The following is a 14,841-nucleotide window of genomic DNA, read 5'->3' on the forward strand; positions in this document are numbered from 1 at the left end:
TACTACGAAAAAGTCTGTGTATCAACTGCTCCACGTCCTAACCCACTAAAACTCAATCTTCTTAAGAATTATTTTTGGCTGCACTGGGTCTCTGCTGCTGTGCAGGGGCTTTCTCTAGTTGCAGTGCATGGGCTTCTCATTCCAATGGCTTCTCCTGTTATAGAGCTTGGGCTCAGCAGCTGTGGTGCACGGGCTTAGTCACCCTGTGGCATGTGGAATCTTCCCCCACTAGGGATCGAACCTGTGTCCCCCGCATTGGCAGGTGGATTCTTAACCACTGGACCACCAGGGAAGACCATGTCTTTTGTTTTAAGTTTTTTTTTTTTTTTTAATTTCAGCCTTTCTAAGTGGGTATGAAGTATTAACTGGTTTAACTGGTTTAAATTTTTACTTCCACAATGATCAACCAAACTTATAATCCTTTCATGTTTATTGGCCATTTGGCAATCTTCTTTTATGAAATTTCTACTTCAATATTAACATCATCACATTTATATTTTTTAGGCCTGTACAGCTGCCATATTTTGTTGTTGTTAAGAAGATAAAATACAGATTATCTTTTAAAAGTTAAAATTTCTCCCTGCCAAAACAGTCTCTTAGCTTCAGATGGCTTTCCAGGAAGTCAATTTCCTTAGTCCTTTCTAAAGTGCTATGTGGATTTTAGATTTTAATCCTAGCTCTACTATTTAACAGCCACAATGCCCAAGACAAGTTAGTATCTCCTATGGACCTCAGTTTTTCCATCAACAAAAGGGAGGGAATTAGACTATATGATTTCTAAGGTCCCCTCCAGACTCTAATGTATGAAAGATCTGCTTCTCCCTCATTTCTCTATTCTTCTATTACATTCCCTACTTCCTCAATTCTGGTACCTGCCAGCTTCAAATTCTACCGCTTTTCTCTCATTTTAAGTGTCTTACCTCTTTAAGTTTTTCATCACAGAGATCCAGCATTGATTGAGAGATCTGGGTCAGTGAGTGTTTTGGCCCTAGATTACAAAGAAACAAACAGTAAAGAGATGAGACTACGGACATGGGAGGCAAGAGTACCAACACCTCTCCAGACCTGCACCAACCTAGCTGCTGAGTCAGACAGATATATCAGTCTTACCTCCATTTTTCAGTGTCTAACACATAGCAGATGCATAATATAGATGAATAAACTAATTTTAATTCTCTCCCTTATTTGTGTATATCCACACACAGCAGACTACCTTCAATACACAGCAGTGTTACCTTCAATACTGCTGCCTTTAATACCTTGAAAATAATACTATGGATAGGGAAACGACAATTTATTTAAGGATGACTAAGGAGATCAATGAATGATCTATAATCTTTCCATATTGAGCATTCAAAATTTGTGACTGCAATTTTCGTTTGCAGAACTCATGGTTTGTGGTGTCCACCCACATATGGCTAATCCAAAGCCTCTGTCAGAAAACAATCTCCATCCTAGCTCAGACTACCACTTTAGTTTCCCTGAAGTCCCTAACAAGAGTTTCACAAAATCCTCCAACTATCACCTACTTTCCCTGCTTGTGGCTACCCTAATTTAAACTCATCATAGGGATAGTCAAATTATTTTTTTCTAAACAGTAATTCTGACTATTTCCTTGCAGTATCCTTTGTTCCTGTCAATTCTTTCATGTAAGTGCTCTCCAGAGCCTAAACCTCAGCTCTATTCTCAACTACTTATTAATTAATTAGCAGGCATTTATTTATTCATTCAGCAATTGTTTAATGACTGTGATATGTTCAATGATGAGATTAAAGGGAAAATAAGACACAAGTCCTACCTTAGAGAGTTCTTGGTTTAGTCAAAGAAAATGACATGAAAATAAATTGCTATACAACAAGGTACAAGTGCTTGAAGTATCTATGGGTGAAATGATATACCTAGAAATATAAATAATGAACAAGACTGGCCATATGCTGGCAAGTGCTGAACTGGGTGAATAGGCACACTGAAGTTTATTTACTATCTCTCTACTTCTGTATATGCCTAACAATTTCCATAATAAAAGTTTTTAAAAAGTGAATGTAAAGTGCAAATAGAGGAATATACTGATTACTAGGAACTATGGAGGCTTTGCAACAGTTTTAAAACAGTTACATCTGAGTACCAGGAAGGAACAGGAAAGGCTTGTTGTGACGGACACTTGAGCAGTGTCATTAATGAAGAGAAGTCCACCAGGTAGATAGTATTGTAGAAAAACATTCCAGAGAGAGGAAGAAGTGTGCAAAAACATTTAAGTAAGCAAATTCATGGAAACATGAAGCTACACATTTCATAGCAGGAATCACAAGTAGTTTTGTACAACTGGAATACAGGTATGTGTGTGGAAGAGAAACCGGAAATGGAACTTGGAAAGGCTGGATGGGACATATTACAATGGTCTCATAGGAGATACAAAGGCACTGAAGATTTTAAGCTAGAGAGTAATTTTTCAAACTTGTATATCAGGAAAAAATACCCTGTCAACAGTGTGAAGAATTAAGGCAAGCAGAAGAGAGAAAGCCTGGAAGCAACTGCAAGAGGTCAAAGAAGAGATGACAAGGGCTTCAACTAAGACAGTAGCAATGGAGACCAAAAGGAAGGGAATTTGTTCCAGCAAAATTTAGAAGGTACAATTTATGGAACTTAGTGATCTATGAGCGCAGGAGAGGGAAAATGAATCAACGATGACCAATATTTCTAGGTTGTATAACTAGAAGGTTAGTAATACCACTGATGGTGTTACTATTATCATCATCATTTGGGTATAAGAAAGAAAGAAAATTGAGCTAGAGGGGAATGTAAGGAGAAGAAAATTGAGCTAGAGGGGAATGTAAGGAGAAAATCATTTCCAAATTTTTACTAACACTGCCCCTAAATGACCCACAGGTACCTCAAGCTCTGCATTTTCAATGTCAGCTCTTACCTTCCCATTCCCCTTCCAAGTGGATTTTTTTAATGCATTTATGTATGCCAACTTGAATGACAGTTGGGCCTAATAAATTTATTCTTCCTTTGTATGTGTCTGGTACTCTGCTAGGCCCTTCGAATAGAAAGATGAATAGTCTCTCTAGGAGGTCACAAAGTGGTAGGAAAATCAAATATATAATCAATTATATGTAACACAATAAGAGCTATAACAGTTGATTTAATTGTGCTAAGGGGGCACAGGGCTTCCCTGGTGGCTCAGCTGGTACAGAATCTGCCTGCACTGTGGGAGACCTGGGTTTGATCCCTGGGTTGGGAGGATACCCTGGAGAAGGGAAAGGCTACCCACTCCAGCATTCTGGCCTGGAGAATTCCATGGACTGTAAAGCACGGCAGCTGCGACGGACCACGCAGAAGTGTGGCCGAGAGGAGCTACCCCACGTCCAAGGAGCAGTGGCTGCGCGGGCATAGGAGGGCCAAGAGGAGCTACTCCACATTCAAGGTCAGGAGGGGCGGCCGTGAGGAGATACCCCTCGTCCAAGGTAAGGAGCAGCGGCTGCGCTTTGCTGGAGCAGCCGTGAAGAGATACCCCAGGTCCAAGGTAAGAGAAATCCAAGTAAGACGGTAGGTATTGCGAGAGGGCATCAGAGGGCAGACACACTGAAACTATAATCACAGAAAACTAGCCAATCTGATCACACAGACCACAGCCTTGTCTATCTCAATGAAACTAAGCCATGCCATGTGGGGCCATCCAAGACAGATGGGTCATGGCGGAGAGGTCTGACAGAATTTGGTCCACTGGAAAAGGGCATGGCAAACCACTTCAGTATTCTTGCCTTGAGAACCCCATGAACAGTATGAAAAGGCAAAAAGACAGGACACTGAAAGATGAACTCCCCAGGTTGGTAGGTGCCCAATATGCTACAGGAGATCAGTGGAGAAATAACTCCAGAAAGAATGATGGGATGGAGCCAAAGCAAAAACAATACTCAGCTGTGGATGTGACTGGTGATAGAAGCAAAGTCCGATGCTGTAAAGAGCAATATTGCATAGGAAACTGGAATGTTAGGTCCATGAATCAAGGCAAATTGGAAGTGGTCAAACAGGAGATGGCAAGAGGGAACGTCGACATTCTAGGAATCAGTGAACTAAGACGGACTGGAATGGGTGAATTTAACTCAGATGACCATTATATCTACTACTGTGGGCAGGGATCCCTTAGAAGAAATGGAGTAGCCATCATGGTCTACAAAAGAGTGCAAAATGCAGTACTTGGATGCAATCTCAAAACTGACAGAATGATCTCTGTTCATTTCCAAGGCAAACCATTCAATATCACGGTAATCCAAGTCTATGCTCCGACCAGTAACGCCAAAGAAGCTGAAGTGGAACGGTTCTATGAAGACCTACAAGACCTTTTAGAACTAACACCCAAAAAAGATGTCCTTTTCATTATAGGGGACTGGAATGCAAAAGTAGGAAGTCAGGAAACAACTGGCATAACAGGCAAATTTGGCCTTGGAGTAAAGAATGAAGCAGGGCAAAGGCTAATAGAGTTTCCCCAAGAGAACGCACTGGTCATAGCAAACACCCTCTTTCAATAACACAACAGAAGACTCTGCACATGGACATCACGAGATGGTCAACACCGAAATCAGACTGATTATATTCTTTGCAGCCAAAGATGGAGAAGCTCTATACAGTCAGCAAAAACAAGACCGGGAGCGGACTGTGGCTCAGATCATGAACTCCTTATTGCCAAATTCAGACTTAAATTGAAGAAAGTAGGGAAAACCACTAGACCATTCAGGTATGACCTAAATCAAATCCCTTATGATTATACAGTGGAAGTGAGAAATAGATTTAAGGGACTAGATCTGATAGACAGAGTGCCTGATGAACTATGGACAGAGGTTCGTGACACTGTACAGGAGACAGAGATCAAGACCATCCCCATGGAAAAGGAATGCAAAAAAGCAAAATGGCTGTCTGAGGAGGCCTTACAAATAGCTGTGAAAAGAAGAGAAGTGAAAAGCAAAGGAGAAAAGGAAAGATATTCCCGTCTGAATGCAGAGTTCCAAAGAATAGCAAGGAGAGATAAGAAAGCCTTCCTCAGTGATCAATGCAAAGAAATAGAAGATAACAACAGAACGGGAAAGACTAGAGATCTCTTCAAGAAAATTAGAGATACCAAGGGAACATTTCATGCAAAGATGGGTTCAATAGAGGACAGAAATGGTAGGGACCTAACAGAAGCAGAAGATATTAAGAAGAGGTGGGAAGAATACACAGAAGAACTATACAAAAAAAAGATCTTCACGACCCAGAAAATCATGATGGCGTGATCACTCACCTAGAGCCAGACATCCTGGAATGTGAAGTCAAGTGGGCCTTAGAAAGCATCACTATGAACAAAGCTAGTGGAGGTGATGGAATTCCAGTTGAGCTATTTCAAATCCTGAAAGATGATGCTGTGAAAGTGCTGTACTCGATATGCCAGCAAATCGGGGAAACTCAGCAGTCGATACAGGACTGGACAAGGTCAGTTTTCATTCCAATCCCACAGAAAGGCAATGCCAAAGAATGCTTGAACTACCACACAGTTGCACTCATCTCACACGCTAGTAAAGTAATGCTCAAAATTCTCTAAGCCAGGCGTCAGCAATACGTGAACCGTGAACTTCCAGATGTTCAAGCTGGTTTTAGAAAAGGCCAAGAAACCAGAGATCAAATTTGCCAACATCCACTGGATCATCGAAAAAGCAAGAGAGTTCCAGAAAAACATCTATTTCTGCTTTATTGACTACACCAAAGCCTTTGACTGTGTGGATCACAATAAACTGTGGAAAATTCTGAAAGAGATGGGAATACCAGACCACCTGACCTGCCTCTTGAGAAACCTGTATGCAGGTCAGGAAGCAACAGTTAGAACTGGACATGGAACAAAAGACTGGTTCCAAATAGGAAAAGGAGTACGCCAAGGCTGTATACTGTCACCCTGCTTATTTAACTTATATGCAGAGTACATCATGAGAAATGCTGGGCTGGAAGAAACACAGGTTGGAATCAAGATTGCCAGGGGAAATATCAATAACCTCAGATATGCAGATGACACCACCCTTATGGGAGAAAGTGAAGAAAAACTAAAGAGCCTCTTGATGAAAGTGAAAGAGGAGAGTGAAAAAGTTGGCTGAAAGCTCAACATTCAGAAAACTAAGATCATGGCATCTGGTCCCATCACTTCAGGGGAAATAGATGGGGAAACAGTGGAAACAGTGTCAGACTTTACTTTTGGGGGCTCCAAAATCACTGCAGATGGTGACTGCAGCCATGAAATTAAAAGACGCTTACTCCTTGGAAGGAAAGTTATGACCAACCTAGATAGCATATTTAAAAGCAGAAACATTACCTTGCCAACAAAGGTCCGTCTAGTCAAGGCTATCGTTTTTCCAGTAGTCATGTATGGATGTGAGAGTTGGACGGTGAAGAAAGCTGAGCGCCGAAGAATTGATGCTTTTGAACTGTGGTGTTGGAGAAGACTCTTGAGAGTCCCTTGGACTGCAAGGAGATCCAACCAGTCCATCCTAAGGGAGATCAGTTCTGGGTGTTCGTTGGAAGGACTGATGTTGAAGCTGAAACTCCAATACTTTGGCCACCTCATGCGAAGAGTTGACTCATTGGAAAAGACCCTGATGCTAGGAAGTATTGGGCGCAGAAGAAGGGGACGACAGAGGATGAGACGGCTTGATGGCATCACCGACTCAATGGACATGAGTTTGGGTAACCTCTGGGAGTTGGTGATGGACAGGGAGGCCTGTCGTGCTGCGATTCTTGGGGTCGGAAAGAGTCGGACACGACTGAGTGACTGAACTGAACTGAAGGGGGCACAGATGATTGAAAAATGGGTACCGTGGGCAATGTGAATACATCTTCATGAAGCGATGATATGAGCTGGTCTGGAAACATGAATGGAAAGAGAATAAAGGGCATTCCTTACAAAGGGCAAAGACTGTGCAAAGGAATGAAGACATGGGATAGGATATTTAGTGAAATACAATGCTGAGTGTGACAGGAATCTATATCTATAGTACGTATGGGAGCCAGTCACTGGAGATGAAACTAGATAAATGGGTCAGGCCTGCTTGTGAAAGGTATTAAAATCTAGGTACAACTATTGTCCCATGTGTACAGGTGAGAAAACTGAAGAGGTTATATAAGACATTAAATAAGTCATCTAAGGTAATTCAATTATTAAGTGCCATGGTTAATCTGTACCCTTAATCTCTATGCTTATAGATGAATCTGTGCTCAAGGATACAACTGGAAATCAGAAAAATTTATCCTCTACACGCAGAAGCTGTATGTACTATATCTTGAACTCTTTAAGACTCAGAGAACAGATTTCTTCCTACTTGTCTTTTCAGTTTTTGAGCAAAGTGGACATATAACAGCCCCTATAACATATTTGTAGATCAAATCAAAGACAAATACAGTCACAAGCACATACTCTATGGGGGTTCAATCCACACTGAATGCCTCTTCTATTTACCTAGGCTCACTTCTTCCTCCCATACTCCCCATGCAATTGTTTCATTTCAACAGACAGACTCCAAATTCTCCAAAGGATACATTAAAAAGTGGGAATAAAAAGCAGCAATATCTATTAAATGATTAGAAACATACATTGCCTGATTTTCATAACCCTCAAATTCACTAATACATTGTAGGTCCTTTCCATCAGTCCAATCTAGTCTGAATTTAGGGCTAGTTAGGAATTAAATAAGGATCTGAAAGGTGACCTTTGCAGTCAAAGACAGGTGATTCTTACCATTGTAGGTTGCACTATTTTTCACAATTAGCTCCAAATGCTCCCTGAACTCTTCCCGAGATGGGTAGAGGCGTTTACGCACATTTTCACGGAGTGTCTGTAAGTCCATCGGCCGGGTGATGATCTTGTAGTAGTCCTTTACGACCTTTGCATTGACTGGAGTGTGGAAAGGGTATGTCTGTGCAAACAAGAGCCAGCACCATCCATGAGCAAAGAACACTTGCCATAACCAATTCCTCAAGACTCTCTCACATCTTACCTGTCTCTACCTGGCCATCAACTCTCAAAGGAATCTGTCTATATGGAGTAGGTCTGACTGTTTCCTTTACTAACTGTTAAAAAATAAACAAAAAACTATATCCCAAAGAATAAGGAGTTTGAGGTTCTTAGACTATACTGCCCTCTATCTGAAATCAGACAGAACAAAGGGCCTTGCCATCCATACTGTAGACCTGAATGCAGTGAACTCACATTTGGAAGATCTCTCATGTCATTGATGATAGACTCCAAAATGGATGACAATGTCACCATGGGGTCTGTCCGGCGCCGGTGAATGGACTTATGAGGTCTCTAAGGAGAAACAAAATATCAGAATGCTTCTTTAAATTAAAAAAAAATACATTTTGGAAACCTTGTAATGAGCAGTACAAGAAATTCTCAAGGCAACACCACAGGGAGAATCTAAGGCTATATCAGGGCCACAGCTTAGAGGACTGGGGGAATTAATGAGAATCCCATCTAGTCAGAAAGCAGCAATGCAGATACTCACATTCAAATAGTCACAGTGAACAGTAGTTCCAACTCGCCGTTTCTTCTTGGGAGGAAGTTGCTGCTTAGGGAACTTGAGAACCAGAGATTTTCTGCGAACCTCATCTGCACTGTAATAATCATAACACTTTCATAGCATGCAGTCCCTATTTCTAGCCCCCAGAAAAAAAGCAACCACACTGAAAAAGCCCAAAGTACCTGAGCATGAGCCTGGGGAGGAAAAAGCCAAACTAAAGCCAGACACCCACATCCTAAAGCTCAGATCTGGCAAGACCTCAAAGTATCTCCAAATTAACAAAGAACTAGGCAAGCCACAAGTTTCTCAGTTTCCTACTTGGAAGATAAAGGAGCTAGGCTAAAGGAATTTCAAGAATCTTTCCATCTCGAACATTCTATCTCAGGATAAAAGGGCTAGGAAATTTAACTTATTCAGAACAGAAACAAGGAAGAAATTAGAGCTTGTTTGAGAAGAAAAACTAGGGACTTCCTTAGTGGTCCAGTGGTTAGGATTCCATGCTTTCACTGCAGGAGGCATGGGTTCAATCCTTGGCTGGGGAACTATGATCCTGGATGCCACATGGAGTGGCTGAAAAGAAGAGAAAAAACTAGCTTGAGTTCCCCTCAATCATTAAAAGCCCAACTACCTGCTTCCCTTTAATCATATGAGATCAAGATACTATATTTTCTTTTTCTAATGTGCTTCAAAACGTGACTACTATAGATGTTGATAAATTAACAAGGATAGGAAAAAATTCTCAAATCTAAACAGAATAAATGAATATAACTACATATTAAATTAATTAAAAATTACATACTCAAAAAATAAATGTATTTTGAATGTAATACCCTGACTGTACAACTCCAGTGGCATATAATCCAAGGACAACAAATTACAGAAAATATCTTGAATCTACATGTTTGCTGTTGGTAGTAGTATGTGTGCTCTGTTGTTCAGTCATGTCTGACTCTTTGCGACCCTATGAACCGTAGCCTGCCAGGCTCCTCTGTGCATGGGATTTTCCAAGCAAGAATACTGGAGTAGGTTGCCATTTCCTTCTCCAAATTCTCAAACTATCTTGAACATATCACAGGATGGGCAAATGTATAAACACACTGATGCTGGGAACCAAAGAGGATATAAATATAAAATAGAAAAAGAATAAAACTTAGTGATGTACAAATAGAAGTGATACAATGTTTTCACTGATTTAATTAAATCAAGAACCTAAAAAGTGTGAGCTAAAAATAAAATGCAAACTACAGCTAAAAAACAAAAGAAAAGAAGAAGATGAGGAAGAATCTATAGATATAATTTGTATTCGAAGTATTGATATGAGGTTGTGACTTACAATATTTGTATATTTCCTAGTTCTATCTACTAAGAATCTAGAAGCAGTGACATCTCAGTGGCAATGGGCATACCTAACACCTAGATATTGGTTCCAAAATACTACTCACCAATAAAAGGAACCAGGACTCCCTGAAAAAGGGCTGATTCCGGGTCTGGGACTGAGAAATTTCAAGAAAAGCCTGATATCTAGTGCCAGAAAGCAAAGAAGTTTTCAAAATTTATAGGTTCATTTCTAAAGGACACAGGTTCTGGCTTGAAGGGATCAAATCTGGGACAATCTGGGCATCCAAATTAATAATGATGTTAACAGATTTTAATATAGTTTACAAAAGGAAGAATTTCAGAATCCATAGTAATATTCAAAAAAGAGGGAGAAGTCCTGCTTTACAGAATATCAGTTAGTGTAAAGAATGATAGAATTAGAAAAACAATTAAGCAACCCCCTATGTAATAACTGAGTTAGGTAATAATCATCAATGGATGTTAAAACTATTGAGAGAAATATTGTAAGAGAACAGGATATTCACCCACAAATTAATTACAATGGAAAAAAATATCTTTATTATAGAGGAATCTGAGTATTACCACTTTAATAAGATGATCAAAATACTGAGGAAACCTGACATTATATGCTATCTCATGTGGTGCAGTAAATGCATAATATTACTTCTGCTGCAATCTTGCCAAAGATAAATATAATCAATGTAAAAACAGACAAATCTAGAATGTGGAATATTTTATGAGACCATTGGCCTGGACTCTTCAAAAAATTCAATGTCATGAAAAACAAGGTGGGGAGACAGTTCTACATTAAGAGAGATTCAAAATATTTAATGTTTGAACTGGAATTGGATCCTGAATGGAAGTGGAGTGTAGGCAATAAAGAATATTGAGACAACTGGGTAAATTTGAATAAGGACTGAATATTAGATACTACTGAATTAATGTTAAATTTCTTAGGTGTAGTAATAATATCATGTTTGTGCATGCTAGGTCGCTTCAGTCATGTCCGACTCTTTGCAACCCCATGGATTATAGCCTGCCAGGCTCTACTATCTATGGGATTTTCCAGGCAAGAATATTGGAATGGGTTGTCATTTCCTTCTCCAAGTATCATGTTTGTTATGTCCTTATTCTTTGGAGATGTGTGCTAAAGAATTTGAGAGAAATGTCATGATGCCTACAACTTCCAAATGTTTCAGCAAAAAAGAAAATGTTTTAGATATATAAAGATGAAACAAATGTGACAAATGTTAATGGTTGGTGAATTTAGAGAAAAAACATACTGTATTATTCCTTCAGCTTTTCTGTAGGTTTGCAATTTTCAAACTAAAAAGTTGGGGGGATTTTTTTTTAATTTAAAAACTTTTCTCGTTGTACAGCAGAAACCAATACAACACTGTAAAAAATGAATTTAAAATAATAAAAACTTTTCTACTTGATTATCAAAGTCTCTGAGGACAAGGGCTAGGTAAGTATAAGCACAGTCTGTCTCCTCAATCTGTTTGGCTGGTCCATTATCAGAACATCTGAGATCAGGGACCTTACAAATATTACAAGTGCCTGGAATTAGAACAGGAAGAGCATCTAGTATATACCAGGTACTGTACTACTTGGTTTATATAGTCTCCTTCATTTTATCTTCATAGCTACCCTTGAAAGGGTGATTTTATTCTGTAAATAAGGAAACTAAGACTCAGAAAAGTTGAGTAGCATGCCCAAGGGCAAGTAGGCGGTGGAGCCTAATGAGTGCTTTACAAGACTGTAATTTCCATTACTGGCAACAATTACTGAGGAAAGTCCATTAAAGTTCCTATGTCCTCAGTTCCACTTCAGAGAACACATCACATCCACCCCTGCCCCCCATCAATATCGCCAACCTCCAACAGATCTCTCCCACTGCTCTTACCTCTCAATTAGCTGTTTCCCTAGGACAATCTTGGTCCCTTCAACCTTGATAAGTTCCTCATTATCATTATGAATGACTGTCTTTTCCAACTCTTCCTCCTGCTCCTCTGTCATGGCAACAGGGTTGGAAGGGGGAGCATTTGTTTGATAATAAAGAGGGCAGAATTTGTTTGTTCTCATGTGCCCAATGGCACCACAAGCCCCACATTTCAGCTGTAAAAGGAAAAGTATCAACATGTCAGAGGTAAGCAGGTTTCTTCACGTTAGCTTTAAGAAATACACAGAAAGCAGAAGAGAAAAAAAGGCAGGCCCAGAACTTTTATTCTCATAGACTGGTTACACACCTTTCAACCAGAAGCCACCAAACAAAAGTACATGTATGGAAATGACACATTAAAAACAAAATGAAATCCAGAGACTGAACATTACTTTAAAAATCTAGTGAGGAAGAAAAGGCACAGGATTTTTAACCCAACTTAAGTTATAAACTATGAAAACATTAAATATGCAGAAGAAAGGCTATTGGAAGCCCAAGGCTGCATTCAGCAGCACAGGCAGCCAGAATAGGTATATTCCAAGAATCAAGGAAAAGGCTTAATAATACTAAGTCTCTTGAAATTCCCTGGCAGTCAGTGGTTAGGACTCTGTGTTCTCACTGCAGAGGACCTGGGTTTAATCCCTGGTCAGGGAACTAAGATCCCACAGGCAGTGCAGTGTAGCCAAAAAAAAAAAAAAAAAAAAAACCACTCCACACACACAAAAAAAGCCAAAACAACAACAAAAAACCAAGTCTCTATCTTAGTTGTGCAACTATCCTCACTGTCATCTGTAAAATGGGATCAATACTGTATCACATAATATCACATACAAGAAACATTAGAATACTTAATGAGCTCAGTACATGTTAACAGCAGTTCACATCTGTTGAGAATTTTACCAGGTATAAAGTGCCTCCCATGTATTACATTCCTTAATACAATACCACTGTGAGATAGGTATCACTTTAAAGAAGAAAAAACAGGTTGCAGAGGTTATGGTCACAGTTACTAAATGGCAGAACAAGAACCTGAACCCAGATCTTCTGTTTCCAAGTCCACGGCTCTTTCCACTGTACCACAGTTGCCTCATTTTGTGATGCACGTTACACTGCACAGTGATACCTAAATTATGCAAAGCAACCTGTACTGTATGTTTTCTCAGTCACTGCTTTTAATACATGCAATTTAAAAACAAGATGTGTCTACGTATGTACATAAATATACATGTCAAAAAAATCCACCACAACTGTCTCAACTCATAGAAAATATTTTCGATGGATGAAGCATAAAATGACACCCAATGACACCAGATTAAATCTGGTATTGTCAGTTCCAGTCGTAATAGCATTTATAACACCCAAGTGGCCACATTAGTTCAAACTAGCTTTCCATAAAACTGCCTTCATTCCCAGTAAGGGAGGATGCCAAAAGCTAAGGGAAAAGGTATGCTTTCTTTCTCTGCTTTGTTAGTTATGATCATATTACACTCTACTTACTTTTAGGTCAGGACGCTCCTTCATTTTTTTGGGTTTCTTCTCAGGAGGACCCTTAAGCTTCTCCTTTTCCTGGTTTCGCTTAAGTCGCCTCAGTTGCTCTTGAATCCTCCGCCGTTCTTTTCGCATCTCTTCTCGATGTTGTTCATCAAAAAGGGCAAATTTTCGACTATATAAAGGGGAAAAAAATTCACAGATCCATAAGCAAACTTAAAACCAAGAATACTGTCCTGATAATAAACATCTCAGAACTAAAGTAATACTGAAACAAAAGAGGCAACATGGCATTCCCACTTACCCTGCTCATCAGTCTTCCATGTGCAGAGAGGTACCTCTCACAGAACGAGGAGCCCTGAGGAGTCCCTAAGATTTTTGCCAACCAACCAACAAAAACACAAATGACCCAGAGAGAACTTAAAACATGCCTTTATTTTATAGCAAATTGGGGATTCTCTCTGTGATCTGGCTCTGTTCAAACCCAAAGTTCTAAAGGCAAGATGGTTCTCAATTAACACAGACTTACAGGGACAGCTGTGCAGAATCTTGTCACTAAAATTCAAGTATCCATCCTCACCCCCTTCCCCATAATTATCATTCTCCTTATCACACTGGCAAGTGGGGAGTCAAACTCACATGAATTCCTCGTCTTTTGTGGTCCGTATGCGCACATAGGCATCAATGACAGCTGGCTTTCGGACCGTCTCACAGCGAACATATTCTTTCCCCTCCTCATCTCGAAACGTGCGATAAATCTTGAGACAACGGCCAGTGGCAGAAGAATTAAGGCTTGTCACAGAAGCGGTGTCATCATCTCTGTGATTGTTTCCTGATGCTGCTGAGCCTGCTGCTGCAAGGAGAAAAAGATTTCCACACAGTCCTCCTACCACCTAAATGGCTATTTTCTTGGGGTTGAGTGGAGACCCCAAAACTCAACATGCCACAGAACTATTGTTTTATAGAAAGCATCAAAGTCACCACCAGCCCCAAGGATACACTAGTTGTCCTTTCCTGACTTCATCTTATCACTCTTAATGGTCCCATTTTTATAAGTACAGAAAGTTCTGAGAGGATCTCAAAGAAACACGTTTGTCATATGGAGGACAGCAAAGCAGTAGCTATATTCTGATTTCTTTGAACAAATGCACAAAAGCAAAGTCCAAGCAGGAAGTAGTTGATGATCACATTATAGAAAAGCACCCAAGCACCAGGGATGGCGGGGCTGGGGGCTGGAGTGTGGTGGGCAGAAATGACACCACAGAAAAACTCCAGAGTTTTAAGCCCTAGAATATGCTTCTCAAACTTTAATATGAATGAACAGGAATCATCTGAGGATCACGTTAAAATACAGATTCTAATTCAGTAGGTTTGAAGTGAAACCTGAGACTGCATTTCTAACAAGCTTCCACATGATGTAGACATTGCTGGTCTAAGACCACATTCGAGGAAAGGCTTTATCACATCTTTACAAAGCAGTCAGAACAACCAAATCACACAAAGCTTTTACAAAGGGAAAATAAAGGAAAGACT

At 39.9% G+C, this 14,841-nt stretch overlaps 1 protein-coding gene across 24 annotated transcripts in view; it reads right to left on the minus strand.

The window, feature by feature from the left end:
• TAF1 (TATA-box binding protein associated factor 1) overlaps positions 1–14,841 on the minus strand; it is a 72,177-nt gene that overhangs the window by 32,398 nt on the left and 24,938 nt on the right. For 18 of the 24 annotated variants that reach the window (XR_014075944.1, XM_081566212.1, XM_081566209.1 and 15 more), the window contains exons 23-29: positions 13,948–14,161; positions 13,318–13,483; positions 11,785–11,996; positions 8,526–8,634; positions 8,228–8,326; positions 7,757–7,934; positions 921–988 (exon numbers count right to left, since the gene is read on the minus strand). Coding sequence is in view for 23 of the 24 variants with exons in the window: in XM_081566212.1 (XP_081422338.1) it covers positions 921–988; positions 7,757–7,934; positions 8,228–8,326; positions 8,526–8,634; positions 11,785–11,996; positions 13,318–13,483; positions 13,948–14,161 (1,046 nt within the window). In the remaining variant the exon portion in view is untranslated. The remainder of the gene's footprint in view (positions 1–920; positions 989–7,756; positions 7,935–8,227; positions 8,327–8,525; positions 8,635–11,784; positions 11,997–13,317; positions 13,484–13,947; positions 14,162–14,841) is intronic. The other 6 variants (XM_081566210.1, XM_081566201.1, XM_081566214.1 and 3 more) reach the window with 1 other exon arrangement.

This window comes from Giraffa tippelskirchi, chromosome X (genome assembly GCF_054371585.1).
Source record: "Giraffa tippelskirchi isolate mGirTip1 chromosome X, T2T-mGirTip1v1.2.pri, whole genome shotgun sequence".
Lineage (NCBI taxonomy): Eukaryota > Metazoa > Chordata > Mammalia > Artiodactyla > Giraffidae > Giraffa > Giraffa tippelskirchi.